We start from the raw sequence: 18,321 nt of genomic DNA, 5'->3' as shown, positions 1-18,321 counted from the left end.
TTTCTCTGATTAATTATGGCAAAAAATAAACTTGCAGGATCAATCCAAGCTGTGACACGTTTCAGCCCTGGCTGGAACATGTGGGTAGAAAAAGGCCTTAGAGCCTTCTCAACAGATCTGCCCTGGGATTTTAAGATACGTGCTTGCCATCGAGTTTACTTGATTTCACGAGATAAGGTGGCTGCTAACAAAGGCTGTAACTGAAGAGTTTCAGGCTGTCACAGAACTGCTGTGCTAGGATATAAGGGTAGGGCTGACCACAGTAAGAAATCCTTCATCTTTACCACCTGCCCCCACTAAAAAGAACATAACAGCCCTGTTTTATGTAATAGTGTTTATTTTATTTCACATATTACCCATGGAGAACAGCTGATACATTCTCTACATCTTTCACCAGTCTGGAATGCAAGATAAAAAAAAGGTATGGGAAAAAAAAAAGTTTAACGTTTGACATTCACGATATGAAAAATAGAGGGATACAATGATTTAAAATGCCCTTATGCAATATATATATGTAAAACGTATAAAAATAAAATATATTTTCCAAAAAAAAGATACAAACAGGACATGACACAGAACAATCTTAAATACCGATACGTATCTCATGATCCACACACACCGCACTTATAATTAACAAAAACCACGTACAATTGCACTTTTCCTCTCTGTGACGTTCAAGTATGTCGCAGTCCCCGCAGGGACTGGTGAGTGTCCGATTCCCTGCCGGGTGCAGATAACGCAGAGGGTAGAGCAGATGTGGCCGGCCTGGCCGGGGGCGGGACGCGCCCCTAGGCGCGCTCGGGGCGGGGGGCGAGGCCGGGGCCGCGGGGCGCCCCTGAGCCACCCCGCTCGGGGTAGCGGGGCCCGGGCAGCTCGGAGCGCCGCCGGCCGGCGGGGAAGGCCCGGCCCCTCCGGGTGCAGCGGCGGGGCAGGGGGCGACATGGCGGCCGGCGCGGCAGCAGCGCCTCCGGAGGCCGCGGGCCGGGCGCCTTCCAGTCCCGGGCGCCGGCCGTGCCTCGGCCGGGGAGGGTAAAGCGTCCGTGAGCGCCCGGTCGTGCGGGCGGGGGTGGTGGGGCAGCCCTGCGCGTCCCCGGCGGGACGCGGCCTTCACAGCTTCCCCGCGCCGCCTGTCCGCGCCGGCTGCCCCTCGCCCCGCTCCGCCGCTCCGCTGCCCCCTGCGCGGGAGGGCGCGCCGGGGTCCCGCCCGGACCGGCGCTCTCCGCGAACTCTGGCGGCGGCTCCCGAGCGGCGGCGGCGGCCCTCCGGAGCGTCCGTGTCACAGTCCATCTGTCCGAGGCGGCCTCGGCCGGGAAGCGCGGCGCTCAGACCCCGAGCACGGGGGCGAAGGGCCGCCGCGTCCGGGAGCGCCGGCCGGCCCAGGGGAAGCGCGCCGGGCTGCGGGGCTCGGGCAGGGAGCGCCGCCTGCGGCCGTAGCCCTGGGGGCTGATTTTGCTGGCGGGGGCGGCGTCGTCCTTATCCTTGTCCGTCAGCTGGAAGATGTCGTGGGCCAGCTTCTGCACCGTGCACGTCCCGAACCGGCACCCCGTGCGGATGGCTTGGAAGTGGGGGAAGCTGTTAATGCTCTGGCGGTAGCGCTTGACGCGGATGTGAGCATCCTCCCGGCTGCTGCGAGGCAGGAAGAGAGAGCGGGCATGAGAACAGCGCAGGGGGGACCCGGAGGAGGGGACCCGGTGGGTCTGGGGCGGGGAGGGCAGGCAGCCCACGGGCTGGAGGCGGGCCCGTCCCTACAATGCAAAACCCCCAGCACCGCCACCCCCAGCACCCCCCGGCTCTGCCCTCCGCCGAGCGGCGGGAGAGGGACGGATACGCTCGCAGAGCAGAGTTTGCTGCCGGTGGGAGGAGAGGCCCCGCCGTTTCACGGCTGTTACTTTATCTATGGATCCAGAGCTCAAGTTACTATTTATATTTGACTTTAACAGTACAGGCGCTGCTATCTCCCGCCAGCTGAAGAGCGCGGGGAAAGGGAGACGGGAGGCTGCTTTCAGCGCGATGTGCAGCCCGGGCAGGACCTGTCCCGGGGCTCGGGAGATCTATTGCGAGAATAAGCCTAAACACCCGGAAACGTGGGGACCCTGAAAAGTTTCCACTGCCTCGAGCAAGTACCCGAGCCCAGAAGGGGCGGAAAATTACCTGGGATGCGAGACTCGGGGATCCTCCTTCACGTCCTGGGTCCGTATAAGCAGCTGCACGTTGGCGGCTGCCCCCAGCCCTCGGAGCGCGCCCGAAGGCTTCACGTCCCGCTTGGCTCGGCTCAATGCCCATTTCGTCCATCTGAAAGAAGCATAAGGGAAGAGGACAGCCTGTTAGCGCAAGCCTGCGGGGCGGGAGCCAAACCAAATACATTGGAGGGGCGATAATCTTTGCCAGCGCCGAGATTTTTTGGTGGTGGTTTGTTGTTTGGTTTATTTGGGTTTTGGGGTGTTTGGGGTTTTTTTTTTTGGGGGGGGGGGGGCGCGGGGGGACATGAGGCCTTTAAGGAGCTGTGCAATTCCCGCAGGAGGTCCAGTCCCTCCGATCACGGCCGGAGCCCGGGGGGGGGGGGCGCTGGCAGGAGGGCGCTCCTGTACTCACTTTCTTTTGAACTCTGTCGCTACATCCACCCGTGCAGCATCCACCCCGAAGAAGGTCACGGAGCCGAGGTAGAGCAGGGCTACGTGAACTAGTTTCATTCTGGCTGGGCTCCTGGTGGAGGGAAAGAGAAGAACTGTAAGCAGGGTTGCTAATAAAAGTCAACTAAGGACTGTCCTTCATTTTTGGTGATTGCAGAGAGCTCCTTCCCTCGGAGAGCCCCCAGGCTACCGGGGACTTTGTGTGCGATATGAACCAGAAGCTAGTATTTGCCCAGCAACTTATCGCAGAGTAAATAACAGAGCCTCCAAAGTTTACGTTTGTCGAGAGCTTTACTTGCAGAGGCGGCTGGAAAGCAGCAGGATTTCCAGAATACCCCCAGCGGCTCGCACTAGGATTTAGCAAACCCATGAGATTAGGGAGAGCTGGCTATCAGACGCATCGTTTCCAAACTCCAGCAAGTGTTTTTGCTGCCTGGAAGTTGATCCCCTAATAGCTCATCTTCCCACTTCATACGCAAAACCAGCTAGTTCTGGATCTTATGTTGTAAACTGCAGCTGATGCCAAAAGCCAGTGCAAGACTCTGCAGCATAACTCCAAGCTCTTCAAAACAGTCCAGATTTAGTAAATTTTCATTTCCTCTCCACCTCCCCTGCATCTCTTTTTTTTGTTGTTGTTGTTGCCGCCGAGGCAGGAAAAAAGTAGTTCTTACCTGACAGTGAGGATAATCCACAGAGACAAATGTTCTTGTAGTAGCGATCCGAAGTTGCAGGGTTTCCTGAGGAGCGAGAACTCCTTTGTGTGCCTGGAGTAACCACCGCCGAGCTGCGCTCCACCGCCGCCTTTATAGAGCGGCGCGGGGGAAGTGGGTGGACCTTGGCGTGGCCGGGCGATTTTTCTTTGACACTTACCCCCACCCCCACATCCCAAGCACTTCTTAATCATTCTAGCGTGAACTGGGGGCAACCCATACTAGGGTAAAAATAAGAGGATTATTGAAAATTATCTCAAACAACCCCCTTGGTATTTTGTTAATTATAACGACTGCTTTTAGGTGTGGATTCCGAGTCTTGGCATAACTTGCAAAATCTGTTAAACCTCTCAGTCTGTTTTACGGGGGACAGACTTTATAACTGCCGATGTATAATTATGTTTACACGCTCTGTAGCATAATTTCTCATTACAGGCATCTTACCTTTAGGTGGGTGGAAGCAGGGGAGTGGGAGCTAGAACTCAACCAATTTCAAAATCCATGCAAATCCATCAAATACCAAAGTTCCAAAAATAACCCCATATTTGGACAACGTGAATTATAATGACTAACTGTAATGAATGCCAGCCTTCTTCACATAAGTAAGGAGGTGACAAACCAGGCATCATTAATATTTATGACTCAGCTTAGGTGCATTTTTCATCTAATAAAATGTATTTGATTTACTTGATCGATTCCAATAAATCACAGTTCAAATGGGTTTGGAAGGTGAAGGTTGGAGCGCCCTTCTGTGCCTGTGAACAAAGAAGCGGTGTCACGCTGGGGCAGAGACAGGCTCCCTGCAGTGCCTGGGGCTGAGGACGCCAGGGAGGACCTGCCGTGGTCCTTTTACCCCCAGTCCGCAAACCTTTATATGCGTTCGTGCACTGACTTCCCCGCTTATGAAGCTAAACCAGTGCCGGATCAAGGTCTCTAACAGCATTCTCCCGGCTGGCCAGCAGCAAAACCTCAGCCTGCCTACCTTTTGGGTTTTTTTCTTTGTTTCTTTTGGTGGTTTTGTTGTGGTGGTGGTTGTGTTACAGTCTCTTAACATCTTTGCTCCGTGACGCTTCAGAAATACAGAGGTCCGGCTTCGCAGGGGGTGCTGGAAGCCAGCACCAGACAGACCGTTTCAGTTCTCGCAATGCAAACTCAGCGGAACCAAGGGAGATGCACCAGGAGACCGGCGCCCTGGGGCGTGGGGGTCCTCTTCCCAGTGAGAGATACTCGTGAGGAAGGAATGAACTGGAGTGTGCCAGATGTTGCTCTCATCTTGCCCCAAGCAAAGTGTTTCAAAAATCAGGTGAGCGTACTCGTGACTCTGCCTTTCTAGATAACCGCGGTATATAACAACACCCTGGAAAGGCATGTGCGAAGGGATGACGGAAACTTCCCAGTGCACGGCTGACTCGGTCTGAGGTGCTCCCTCTCCCGCTCGTCAGCAGCGTCCAGGCATCTGGAGTCTTCTGTCTGCGGCACCTACCTGCACGGCGGCAGGCTGGCCCGGGAGCCGCCACCCCGGCCTCTGCCGCCCCTCCGCCGGCACCCGCCGACAGCGAGGGCCGCGCTCCCCAGCGCACCCCCCGGCCGGGCAGCCTCCTGCCCCGGCCCCGCCGCGGCTCCGTGGGGCGAGGCGGTTTCCCCGGCCGTGAGCTGGCCGCCGGGACAAGCCCGGATCCCGGCCGTGAGCTGGCCGCCGGGGCAAGCCCGGATCCGCTCCGCCGCCGCACCTGCCCGGCCAGAGCGCGGGGCGGGACCGGAGCGGCTCCGGGGCGCCGGAGCCAGCGGGTCAGCCCCGTGGTCCCCCTCGTCCCCTCCGCCCGCCGGCTCCGCGGAGCCGCCGTCCCGCTGCCCTCCCCACGGAGCGGGGAGGCAGAAAGGCGCGGGGCGAGGGGCTGGCGTGTGGACTCGGGGAGGAAGAAGAGGGAAGGTAGGTGGGCTGCAACGGGACTGTGTCGTGGCCAGAGCTGCACAACTGCATCAGACCACCACGGCTGGACTTCGGAGACCTCAAGAGGCAGCCCAGGCTCAGCGAGTTCAAGCGTTTCCTTGATCAGCAGAAGTTGAAACTGAATCTAACTCTTCCGAATAGAAAACTATCCGCAGGAGTTCGTGTGATGAGCGTTGCTTTGATTCAAATTAAGTCTCCTGTTCCAGTAAAAAAATCCCACACTTCCACAAACGCTGGAAAACCCCTCACTAAAATCCTTGGCTAAACGGGAAGTGTATTTTGTATACTCTTAGGCAAACAATGCAGAAAGAAGCATATGTTGGTTGAGGAATAGTAACAATAGTAGTGACACAACTCACTTGTGAGTTCCCTTACTGCCTACAACTGCCATTTTTGTGATACAAAATTAGCTCCCTCAAATTCACAAGGAGGCAAACTTTGGCACATAAGTTATGGGTTTGTTGCTGATGTGATTTGTGAAAGGGCTTCAGCAGGTATAAAGCTGCTTCAAATCTAGCACAAAACATAATGTTCTTTCTTCAGATGCTCATTTTGTTCTTCCTAAGCACTTGCATTCTCATGCAGTCTGGAAATGAGCAATAGTCACTGAATTTGCACAATGAGGTAACAGTAGCCACTTTAAAAATTGATTTCATAAATAGTGAGTTATTTCCATTTTGAAAAAAGTTACACAGAATGTTCCATGGAAATATTATTCATAAACTAATATTCTGAGGCAATGCTGTGCAGTTCAGCAAGACCAGGCTCTCCTCTGAAGTGTAAGGTCTCCTCAGGATGCTTGCTGCCTTATACCCATTGTGGGGAAGCCGGGCTGGAGGAACATCCAGGGCTTGTACTTGTTTACTGATTATCTTGGGCATGTCTTTCAACCTCTCAGTGTTGCCATATGTACAAAAGACTTTACAGTATGTATCTGCTCTGGCAGGGAGATTAAGATTAGTTGCTGTTTATACAGGTTTTTACTCAGTGTTGTGGTTTAACCCCAGCCGGCAACCAAGCACCACACACACTTGCTCAGTCCCCCCACACACACACCCGGAGGGGTGGGGAGGAGAATGGGAAAGGAATGTAAAACTCGAGGGTTGAGATAAGAACAATTTAATCATTTAAACAGAATAAAAAGGTAAGAACAACAGCAATAACAATAACAACAACGATAACAATAATGATAACAATTATAGTGGAAAGGTAGGGAAGAGGAAAACAAGTGATGCACAGTACAACTGCTCACCACCCGCTGACCGATGCCCAGCCAGTCCCCGAGCAATGACACCCCCCCCCCCCCCCCCCCAAAGCTAACCCTCCAAGTTTCTATACCAAGCATGATGTCCCATGGTATGGAATACCTCTTTGGCTGGTTCAGGTCAGCTGAGCTGTCTTTTATCAGTCCCTTGTGCCAGCCCTCTGACTGGCAAGGCCCAAGAAACCAAAAAATCCTTGACTTAGTATAAACATTACCCATCAACAACTAAAACCATCAATGCCTTATCAACATCGTTCTCACATCATAGCCAAAACACCGCACTGTACTAGCTACTAAGAAGAAAGTTAACTCTATCCCAGCTGAAACCAGGACACTTAGGCTGAGTTTTATTCCAAAAGCAAAGATCTCAAATCTATAGGCATTGCTGAGGAGTCAATTTGAGGCAGATATTCTGTGCTGATTATGCAGGAAAATTATTGTTTGAAGCCAGTGGAAGTGCCTTAGCATGTTTCATGTTGGGTTTAAAGAAAGTTTGCTGAATTTGTATGCCATGAGTATGAATATACTTGATTGTATACTGTAGGCTGTACAAAATCAGCAAAAAGATGATACTAATACAAGAATGACACCCCACAAATGATATAAAATCTCAGTCAAGCTCCATACAGAAAAGCCTTGCTGTTAGTGCGTGCACTTAGCCAGCTTTGGCTATGCCAAGGGCGCAGTAACAAGGGTTGATTCCGTTTCTGGAGGTCCCATTGGAGGTGCTTTCAAGCGACCCTTGTGTCTGACAGGTTTGAGTACACCGAAGCCTCCTTCAAGGCTTCGAGGGTGGGATGCATATTGCTAGAGGAGGGGAAAAACCTGGTCATGGTCATGGCTGCTTCCCTCTTCACTGACAGGGACACTGGGTTAAGGGACCACAGGCAGAGTGTGACCTTTGTATTTCCTGAAGGAGTTGACTGGAGAGGGTATTGTGAACCTTCACACCTTTTTGGCGCTATGAGCACAGTCCGAGTGTGGCAACATTGTCCCTTGTGTGCTTTCAGTCTCCTGGAGGAGCTGCAGCCCCACAGTTCTGCCACTGGCATAAATATATGGCTGCTCACTGGGTCCTTCTGGAGACCCAGGCCTTGGTGTGCTCCCAGAGCCGCTACTCTGTGGGCTCCTTGAGGAGCCAGGCTATTCTGCTGCAACGGAGGGAATTATGTTATTGGCGGTCTGGATGAAAGTTCAGTTTACTTTGTATTAGCCTTTAGGTGAGCAAACAATCTGTCTGCTCTACTTCCTCATTTGTCCTATAAGATCAGATTGCTCTATACTTAAGGGAAGTTAAGGAAGTAAGTTACGGATGATTGACTCCTTTTGCTGTCCACGCAGGTACATAAGCTGTGTTCAAACCCAGATGAACAGTACCCTTCCTGTTATGAGTACTTCAGATGTGCCACTTATGACATGCTTTATAAACTAACCAAGCTTTGGCTATATTGGTCTAGATGGAAGAAGAAGCAAGGCTGTAGAGTGGGCGCTAGCAAGGACTGGGGAATCAATAAATAACGTCTTCCTCTTGATCCAGCACTTGTTAATGCCCTGGAAAAGTGTTCAGTGATACTCTTCTGCTAGAGGTGCTGGCTTAAAAGAGCAGTGAGACTTCACTACTGAGATTTGTCATTACATACTGAGCTTGCTTATGAGCGCAGATACGATAACCCTAAGGTTCCATTTCAGCTCCAACCTGGGTAATTTCTTAGCATCTCTAAACTTTCCCTGCAGGTTTTGCTGTGCGGAACGTTATCCCTTGCTTTTGTAAACTGTTGTATGTCCTGGCTTTGTGCTGTTGAAGAACTGCGACATCCCCCTTCAGAAGTCACAGCAACGAGCTTTATCCTTGTCAGCCTCGCAGGGGTAATGTGTGGCTTCATTAAGATTTGCATTCCGTTGTTGCTACTTCAGACATGCTTTTAATCAAAAAGCTCAGTCTTTTGAAAACAGCTTTGTGGGTTTCAGTCATTAAAGTATACAGGTTCATGAACGAAAATGCCTATGCATAACTGAAGAAAGCATTCTTTCTTCTAGTTGCTACCTAGTAGAGGAGGTGACTGACCCCACAGGGTGCATCTCTTTCTCAAAAGTATACTCAGTCTTTTCAATGCATATATTTTGCACTTTTCTTTGCTCCTAAAGTTAGCAAGCAATTTTATTAAGTTTAGATCTTTCTACATGGCAACTACTTAAAAGCAGTTAAGCCACCAAGCTGACTACTCCAAGGAGATTTTGACGGCTGCCCTCTGCTGAGAAGGCACAAGGGAGAACGCTGTAACTGATTGGCAAAGCTTCCTGACCAATTTGCTTCTGGGTTATCAGCAAGACACCGTATCTGTATGTCCCAGTGAAGTAGGAGGTGTAAGAAATGCATTTTTGAAACAGAAATGTCTCTGTGACACCGCTAGTGACTGTCTGCTGGGTCCCACATGACAGTGGATGGTCAGGAGCAAAGCCAGTGAATTTGCTGCATTTCCACGTGCAACCCGGTACCCAGGGCTGCTGCAGTGCAGCCATGTCCTTTGCTTTGTTTTTTCTCTTTGAGCTGTCAAACGGGACATACACGGAAGCTCATCAGAACGTTTTGGCTATCTCCACAGGTTAACTAAATGTGCTGTACTGTCAGACAACCTGTTTATCACCAGCACCTCTGCGATTGCTAGCAAGCTCACTGGGCTTTCAAGAGTGAGAACCCAAAGGTATTGGCCTCATCTGTAGGCTATCAACAGCCACATGAGCCCAACAGCCACACGAACTCTCCCCGCTTGCCCTGGTAGCCACCGCATGTACCCAGAGCAGCACATCGGAGGCCAGGAGGGTTACGCCGAGGCACCGCCAGCCTCCTGCCCCGGATGGAGGGGGGCATCGCGGCGGGCTGGAGGCGGCGGCAGCCCCAGGGCAGGGCAGGGCTGTCTCCTCAGGGCGCTGCCACCGCGCCCGCAGGGGACCGCGGCTGCCGGTGTGAGGGCGAGCTCGTCCCCCGTTCCCGCCACAGCGCCCAGCGAGCCGCTCGCGCCCGGCCGTCAGCGCCCGCACGTTCCGCACATCCCGGGAAAAACGTGACAGGAAACACCCTGGAAATGTAAGTCTGGACCCCTGACATGAAATGTAAGAGCCGGGGGGCACGGCCTTATCTCGCCGCCGGGTTTTACTCTCTCATAGCCTAAGGGGGGGCGATGGTCGCCCCCGCGGCAGCTCCCCTCAGGAGAGGTCCCTGCGGGGCGCGCTGAGGTGATTCCCGCCCAGGCACCCGCCTTTTGGTGAGCGCGCAGATCGGTCGGACCTGCCGCCGTTTTGTTTCTGAGGGAAAAAGTGCTGTGGAGCCCCAGCCCCTGGGTGGGTACTTCACAGGGGGGCTGCGAGGAGACAAAGCCCACCGAGGGCGGGGAGGGCCCGGGCGGCCCCGCCCGGGCCCTCCCCGCCCTCGGTGGGCCGCGAAGCGAGGCGCTAGCGTTGGTACCGGTGGCCCCCACGGGCTGCCCGGGCCAGCGGGGCCGTGCCGCCCCAGCCACTTGCCGCCGGCGAGCCCTCAGCCCACGCCCAGCCCGGCGGGGTCACGGCGCAGCGGTCTGGGCGGCGCGCAGGCGCACAAGGCGCCCGCGCCTCCAACATGGCTGAGGTGGTGCCGCTTCTCTTGCAGCGGGCGCGGAGGGGAGGATGCTGAGCCTCCCGGGAGCCGCCGCCGCAGCAGGGGTGGTGAGGCCCGAGGCGGGCCCCTCTCAGCCATGGCCAGGCTGGCCGACTATTTCATCGTGGTGGGCTATGACCACGAGAAGACAGGTAGGTGTGGCTGCGCGCAGGGCTGCCCCGCGGTGCCTGGCTGGCCTCTTCCCCCCTCCCCTCGTTCTTGTCCGGCCCCGGCCCCCTCCCGCCTCCGGTCGGGCCGCAGGAGGAGGAGACTGCCGCGCACACGGGGCGCGTGTCCGGCCGTGGGGAGGAGGGTGGCGGCGGGCAGTCGGGCGGCCTCACCCCCGCCCAGGGGCGCCGCGGCCGGCGGGGGCGAGGGAAGGGTTAATCCCTTTTTCCTGAGGCGAAGCGGCCCGGCGGGAAAGCGGAGGGGCTCCCCCAGGCACCCGGCGGCCGGCAAGCCGGGCCCTGGCACCCCCCGCCGGCCTCAGCCCACCAGGCAGCCCCGCTAAGCCCATCCGGCGAGCCGGGTGGCAGCCGGCCGGAGCGCACCCCGCGGCCTTGGCCCACCGACCCCAGATGTTGGAAACGGGCGGCGGTTCCTTCCAGAAAGTGGGGGCGGCTTAAAATTTTGCCCACGGCCGTGCACAGCACCGGCTCCCCGCCCCGACCACCGGCCGGTGCTGCCACGCGGGCAGCCGCCGGGCCGGCTGGGTGCCGGTGCTGTTTGTGCGTGCCCGTTTCCCCGGCCGCCTCTTGCAGAAGACGGCGGCACTGGCTGCTGTTCTCTCACCTTTGTACCGCTAGCTGAGGCACGTACACCCGCGGCCTCAAAGGAAAACAAGAGATGGAGGGGGCTTGCCAAGCAGTGGGGCTTGTGGCCCGTTTTGAGTGGGGTCTTGGAGCTCATGGCCTTGATGCGGCTAGCACCTGGGGAAGTGCTGTGGCACTCGGTAGGCTCTTCGGGAATGGCTGCTTTGCTGTCTGCTCGGGTGAAAGGGAAGTGGTGTTATCTGCTGTCATTTTGTGGGTAGAGTGGTTCATATTATGTGACTTTCTGTTATAATGTCACGTTTGTTGCTGGGGAGACCTCAAATCCGTATATACACTGATTTGAAAATTAAGTGATTGTCAACTGGTATGTGTTTGTGCTGTGTATTTCAGAACAGTCCTTTGAATATATGTTGTTAATAAACAGTATTTTAAATAGTTGCATGTCCCCTAATTTATTTGACTATGCGTAGACCAAACAACACTCAAGTTTGTTACTGTAAGTAATTCTTTGAAGTAACAGTTGTGTGTAGTCTGTATTTGTTCATTCTACAAGTGTAGCTAATAAACTCCAGGAGTAAGATCCTTTGGTTTTTTTTTAAGAAATATAATTTTCAGAGAAATCATCATATCTATGTGTTTAAATACACAGCGGCTTACAAAATTCTGCTAAGGATCTGCTGGATTTTTCTATACTGGCATGATTTTCCATATATTCCATAATACGTTCCATTAATTATGACGTGGTTCCCCCTCCCACCCCATTTGGAAATAGACTTATTCTAATTGCAGTAGCAAAAGTGTAAGATATGTGAAATGGAGAGTACTTTATAATAAAAGTAAAGACCTCCCCTTTTGCCTCTCTCCTGTTTGGAGCTTCTTCCCCAACAATAGTTGAAAGCTTAAATCAAAACAAAGAAGCAACCAAAAAATCAAGGTGCTTTTAAGGGGAAGGTGAAGCAAGTAGCCTGCCTTCTTAAAGGGTATGATCAATATGACAGCTGCCATGTGAAATAAAATTATGGATTGGAAAGCTTTAGGGTTTTGTAAAATGTCTTCATCTGTAGCATTTAAGTATGTGTTTAACTTCCTGTACATAAATTGTCTCATTAAGTTTAGTAGAATTGCGTGCATGGATGAAATTGTGCAGATTCAGAAATAACTCCAGAACCAGAACCTTAATTTGAAAAGGTCATGCCCAGAAAATAACTGTTTAGACTTCATTATTTAAATTACTCATTGCTACTTTTAATGCTTCATACTAAAATGCTTGAAGGAACAACATTCTGTTGAAGACTAGGCATGCATTGTTTTCCAAATTCCTTTACCCCCACGTGCGATCCCATAATACATGGAGTACTGACCTTTCTTTTTCTTGTAAAAGTTCTAGTTTCTCGATGCATTTATTATGCCTCCTTCTATATGAAAAAACAAGGACAAACATTTCCAGGATTGTAGACTTATTACCCGTGAAGCTATTAAATTTTTAAGTATGGACTTTTTTTTAAATCTTCAATAACATTCTGGTTTTGTTTTAATAGGTTTGATTTTAATGTTGAGTGTAATTACATTTTATAGTGTTTTTTTTAGGAATACTCTGGAATACCTTTGTGTAAACAAGCAAACAAAAACCCTGTAACCTTCCCCCTCTTCCCCAACCTGTACATCAGCAGCAGTTGGGATAATGTGTACTTGCGGTTAATAAGAAAGGATGTTTATAGCAATGACTGTTCTCCCAGAAAAGCCCTACTGTCTCTGCTGTCTCTCTATAGCAACCATCATCTGCTCTGTCTTCACATGGATTATAGGGATTTATTTACATGTACCAATATCTGCAGTATACTGAAAATGTGGTAAAAGTATTGCTTTCCTGTGCAGATTAATTTAGCTTTATTCAAAAACCTTCACTGTAAATATCTAAAATGCTGGGTTTGTGCACTTGTGCAATTTAGGAGCAGATTTCTAGATTTTTCTTGTTGTGGAAAAGCTTTATTGGTGCTACAAGTTTTTATTCAATTTAGTCTTAAGGGGAAGTGAAAGGATGTTTTTATTGTCCTCAAATAAACCAAAGAGGTTTGATCCTTTGGGGGATCAAACATTTTAAAGTTCATTCCTGTGCCAATCGAGGCCTATGTATATTGATGTTACTGCAGTCCTAGTGCTGTCATTCCTATTGTGCTAAATTTTCCTTTCGTTTTCAGCTTGGTTTAGGATGCTGACCTGTCAAAAAGACCTTTCTTGCTGAGTATTTTGCCTGCGTCACTGTATTATTCTTTTTCTGGGTTGCTTTTCTGCTCAGTTTTCAAACAGTTGGCTCACCAGGATGTCACATGAATGCCAGTATCTGTATAAAGGAGGAGCAGGAGCGTGCAGGAGGGTAGATCACTGCAGCCTGAATTTATATCAGCTGAAATGGTCCTAGAACCTTGGGCGAAAAGATGTTAGTCAGATACCTTACTCTCCTACTTGCTCGGGTTAAAGTAACGGGTGCCTTTGAATAGATTGTGTAACAGGCAGTTTATTTGTGCTTGGCAAGATGCACTGAGATTCAGCCTGAGTAGAGAATGAGTTTTGCCATTGATGTCTTGAGTGTCCATAGACTTTCAGGTACACGGGAAATTAAAGGAGAAGTGTTGAACGATCTGATTCACATAGGTTTTTATGAGTTTCAGGTACAGTTGACTGTATTCCCACTTAAAAAATACTTGTCTATAGCTCTCACCGTAAAAGTAAGCTTAAATATATCATAGTTTTAATTGCTGTTGTGTGTTTTAGAAACTTGTTCTGAGTCACTAAAGTATGTAATAGCTGTAGCTGCTATTGGAAGTTCCATGTTCAGTGTCTTGACAGAGTTGGAGAAACCAGATTTAATTAAAACCCTTGGTTTTGTTCTAACAGTGGAAATGCAAAGGATTTCAGTGATACACCAAGGCTGATTTTTTTCCTATGTTTATTTTGCATTTAGCTGAACCTTTACTAAGGTAGATAACCACTTTTTTCTCTAACATATCAGCACAATATAAAGCTGTTATGTAACTTGCTACAAAAGGCGGTTAAAGAAGTCTCTGAAGAGAACAAAGGTGCTAGAAAATGTAGGCACTCTGGGTTAAAAGCTAGAGAAAATACCAGAAGACCTGACTGTATATCCATTTTCTTTTTCCATGTATTTTGAAGTGTTTGATCGGCTTCATCAAAAATTCCCATTTAATATGTTTGCATAATGGAATGTGGATGGGGTTTAACAAGAACACAGATGTTTACAAAGATCATAGAAGGGCATGAGAAAATGCCTTTTTGTTTTGTTTCAGTTTGTTTTTGCTGATATAAGCCATAATCATTACTTTATCGCTGGAATTTACATATGGTGGTACTTGAAAAAGGTGAAAGAGAATGTTTGTGTCTAAGCTCAGCAACTGAAAGCTAAGGCTAAAGAAGAGAGAACTAAATACTGGATTTGATTAATTTGCCCATATACCCATACTGGCTTTCCTGTATAGGATGCTGTTGTGTACCCAGCTGTTAACACTGAAAACCTGTGAGATGAAGCGAAATGTTTTCCATGAGTTTTGTTCTCTGTAGGAAGACAGACTACTATTAGTTTTTTTTGTTCTTGCTTGTGTGTGCAGTTGCAATGTGTATGACAGAAGGCTTGCAACAGTATAGCAGTTTTATTTGGCTGTTGTCATAACTGATAAATGCTGATAAAACGTGTAGGCTCAGTTGTGGTTCTTTTTGTTCTGATTTTGATCAACTTGTTTTTGGGAAAGCCTTTCTTGTCTAACATAGCTTCGTATCTTGGTGGATTTTGAAACAAGTGATTGATGCTAGAGTAGGAGAAGTTCCTAAATGCAGTTGTCTGATTCTTCTATTTTTTTTTTTTTTTCCTGTGGGCAGACTTTGCTTGTGAAGAATATTCTTTTTATGTTGAGGGAGTAAATATCATACAATGTCAGGAGGCTATTTTGGTGTATTTATTGTATATTCATAGTCGGGCATTCCTCTGGGCTAGCGTGTCTATAAGGAGTGATTTCTTGGTGTGCAATCTCTGTAAAACAGAAAACATAGAAAAATAAAGGAATCAAACTGTTACTGCCATGGCTTTCTTATCTGTGCTGCGGCTTAATGTGATGCAAGTGCAATCTAGGGAAATCTCAAAGGCAAAAAAAAAAACCCCAACAAAAACTAAAACTTTTTTGTAGCAGAAGAGTTCCTGTAGCTGTAACTGAGGTGTACTATTAGAACTGAAGCAGAATGCAGATATGTAAGTAGCTGTGTAAGAGATTACTGTAGTTGGCTATGACTGGAGAAGGGCATGTGTGCCCAAAAGCTTTTCCGAACAAATCGGTTGTTCTAGTATAAGAAATTACCTCTTTCTACAAACCTTGTCCTTGCTCAGTTTAGTTTTCAAATACAGCACTCTCCACAATACCAAGCTGAAACAGAATGAGAAAAGCATGTGTGTGTTTTTGTGTGTTTTTTGGTAGTGTTTTGTTTTGTTTTTTTTTTTTTTTGAGTAAGGCCTTCTTAGAAGTCTGCATGGAGGAAAAACCCCAACACCACCAGTATTTTTTTGGTAGCATGTCTTCCTAAAATGTATGAGGAAAAACCCCAACACCACCAGTATTTTTTTGGTAGCATGTCTTCCTGAAATGTATCCAAGCACTTCCTTCTAAAATATGATGTTGACTTGAAAAATTGTTATTTTGATTTATGGATTCACTATAATTTTGGAGAAAAAATTAAATCAGTACAGATCAATGTAATTTTTCTTTCCCTCATACCTGCTGATTAATATCTCTGAAGAACTTGGATTTGAAACTCTTCGCTTGCTTGGTCTTGCTGTCATAACAACAGCAATAAAACTTAAGGTTTTTTTCAGCCTTTCAATTTTAGTCAGACATGCATGGAGGCTGAATGTTTTATTCTGTAAGCTATCTTCATAGCCCTAAAATGTGAGGACACAGATTCTGTAAATGGAAGAAGCATTTTCTTTCTTTGGGGATACCTTAAGACAAACTTGCAGTTAAGAAACTCTCTCTCCCCTTTTCTGTCCTGGATTAATTTTGTGGATTATCTAACAAAAAGACACTTTTCCTGCAGCATGTTCATGAAAAACAGTTTGTTATGCAAGCCTGAAAACTATTTAAGCACTGTCCTTCTCTAACCGCAAGCGCAAGCGTATTTTTCAGTGGGGGGACAATGAGAATGACATTTAACTCCTCCAGTGTCACAAACATAATAGTCTTACAGCACTGAGGAAGATAATTATACTGCTATGGTAGTTCACTGTCATGAATTTAAAATACCAGCTACATCCCCAGCTACTGGTACTTAGAAAATAAAAAACAAAGGAAAACCACAGTCACTGTGGAATTGTTTTAAAATGTGGAACAGTAGATTCACTGTTCAACCTTGATAAATGTCAGTGAAAGTTGTATCTTACAAATACATACTGGTGATAAGGAAGCTTCTCTTTGATTCACCTCTCCTTTTACTTCTTTGCAGTAACATGAGAAATAATTTTTTACACTATATAAGCAAGAAGCCTGAAAATCTAACAATAGCACTAGCATTATTGATTAATTTCTTCTGCTTGGTGTTTTGGGAAATGTATTCCAGTTATATGCATTTGTTGAAATAAATTATTCCATTGGTGTCAGTGATATATTCTGAAGTCAAGGACAATCCAATTAGTGTTGATTGGGATTTGGCAGTTAAATCCCTGCTCATTGAGCCAAGAACATGCTTGTTACTGCTTATCTGTTAGTGACTAGCTACATAGTGATTTCTTGTTTTTAGTGTTTACAAATCTCAATTTTCAGTCTCCTACAAATTGTATAATATGAAAAAATGCAATCATTGAACACAGTTTGAGTTCTTTGTTTGCTTTGTAGTAGTCTTGTGCTCAAGGTAACAACATAGTAACTAATCACAAAAATTCCACTAAACTGGCCATATGTAACAGACTCTTGGTACCGCAGCCAAAATTAGTAGCTGGTGACAGTGCAGTCTGAGATTTTGTATAGCTGTAGTAAAGGAATGCTAATATACTGAAAATACAAAATCATAATTCTGGATACATGTTCAGGACAGCAGCATACAAAACCATATTGAACCCTGGGAGACATCAATAGGTAAAAAGAGACAAAGGAATGTTACTGGGGTCACAAAATCAGTCACTCAGAAATTTGAGGGGGTGGGTGGGAAGGTAGGAATAATGTTCTTTAAGTGTCGTTCATGTGGTGTTTGGTAGGATTTAAAAATGCAAAACCAAGAAAATGCACTATCTGGACCCTTCAGCAAGGTTGGAAATGTCTTTTTTTAAAGGGTAGACTTATATATTTGGTCTAATGGAATAGTAACTGGAAGGAAGATGGGAGATTCTGGCAGATCATTTCTCAGGTACTTGTGGATGCAAAGAAACAACTCTACTTTCTAGAATCTTGACTTCTGTTGTGGAAGATTGTGCTTTGGAAAATGGGTTTCACTGAGCTACTTTTGCCAGATGCCATAAATACGAATTCTAGGAGTACTGAGAGTTGTTAGTGGGCAGCGTTGCCTTTAGGCTCCGTAGTGGGCTGCATATTACTTCAGCGTGGTTTGGGAACCCTTGCTCTGTAAGACAGTGGCTACTCTTCCTGCTTACTCTGACACACTGTAGTATTTTAAAATTCTTTCTCTCTTCTAGTTTGACTTTCTACATCTATCCCAGACGAACCTCTGACCTTAGTGTCTCTTTCTCCCTCCTTCTGTCTCTCAACCTCTGTTTAGCCATTTCTATCTACTCTGTGTTTTTCTGAGATGAAGCCCTCTTGTCCAGTCAGTCTGATTTCTGGTGATTTTAATCTTTAAATAAGTGTCAATTCATCACATAAACACAAAGGCCATGTTTGGTTCCTGCTGTAAATTTTGGGCCTAAAAGAGTGTTTGCTAGAACTTTAGTTTATGTAAAAAAGTCCTTTTCCCACTCTTATTTCTTAGAAACTGAAAAGGTATTTGGTGTGAAGTTTTGTGAAGTAATTGAGCTAGGGACAGGTATTAAGCATTAAGACTTAAGGTGGTACATTTAGTTTGGCTAAGTAAGAAATAATTGAAAATAGTTACAGAATAAGATGTTAGAGTGCCTTTAGTAATGCTTATGGCTGTTAGCTATTTGCATATTTAAAAAACATTGCACTCATGTTTCTCTTGGTTTCTTACAAGTAGCACAATAAACCTTTTAGCTTGATTGCTGCATTGTTAAACTTTCACGTTTTAAATTTGTACTTTTTGTACGTGTATTTGTGCTTTGGGCAAAGAAATACAGACACTCGTCCTCTTTTGTGACTATTGTTCTACGAACTATAAATATAATTCCTGAGTGGT

The 18,321-nt window shown here is 47.8% G+C and overlaps 2 protein-coding genes across 6 annotated transcripts in view; one reads left to right on the top strand and one right to left on the bottom strand.

Moving 5' to 3' along the window:
* Positions 1–319: 319 nt before the first annotated feature.
* ADM (adrenomedullin) lies at positions 320–3,522 on the bottom strand. Its single transcript, XM_027778435.2, has 4 exons — positions 3,302–3,522; positions 2,593–2,703; positions 2,152–2,292; positions 320–1,626 (listed from the first exon to the last, which is right to left on the bottom strand). The coding sequence occupies exons 2-4, from the start codon at positions 2,688–2,690 to the stop codon at positions 1,323–1,325; spliced, it is 543 nt and encodes a 180-aa protein (XP_027634236.2). The 5' UTR covers positions 2,691–2,703; positions 3,302–3,522; the 3' UTR covers positions 320–1,322.
* A 6,618-nt stretch (positions 3,523–10,140) lies between these two features.
* SBF2 (SET binding factor 2) overlaps positions 10,141–18,321 on the top strand; it is a 255,203-nt gene continuing 247,022 nt past the window's right edge. For 4 of the 5 annotated variants that reach the window (XM_055813896.1, XM_055813898.1, XM_055813897.1 and 1 more), the window contains exon 1: positions 10,156–10,338. In XM_055813896.1, coding sequence (XP_055669871.1) covers positions 10,284–10,338 — 55 coding nt within the window. In that variant the 5' untranslated portion in view covers positions 10,156–10,283. Of the gene's footprint in view, positions 10,339–18,321 lie in introns of all 5 variants that reach the window. The other variant, XM_055813899.1, reaches the window with a different exon arrangement.

This window comes from Falco peregrinus, chromosome 9 (assembly GCF_023634155.1).
Source record: "Falco peregrinus isolate bFalPer1 chromosome 9, bFalPer1.pri, whole genome shotgun sequence".
NCBI classification, from domain to species: Eukaryota; Metazoa; Chordata; class Aves; order Falconiformes; family Falconidae; genus Falco; species Falco peregrinus.
Note: the sequence above shows the minus strand (reverse complement) of the source record. Positions and strands in the feature narration are given on the sequence as shown.

Coding starts and splice junctions, on each gene's coding strand:
- ADM (XM_027778435.2), bottom strand. CDS start 2,690: ATGAAACTAGTTCACGTAGCCCTGCTCTACCTCGGCTCCGTGACCTTC. Junction 2,293..2,592: donor GCGACAGAGTTCAAAAGAAA/GTGAGTACAGGA, acceptor TGCTTCTTTCAG/ATGGACGAAATGGGCATTGA. Junction 1,627..2,151: donor CCCCGAGTCTCGCATCCCAG/GTAATTTTCCGC, acceptor CCTGCCTCGCAG/CAGCCGGGAGGATGCTCACA.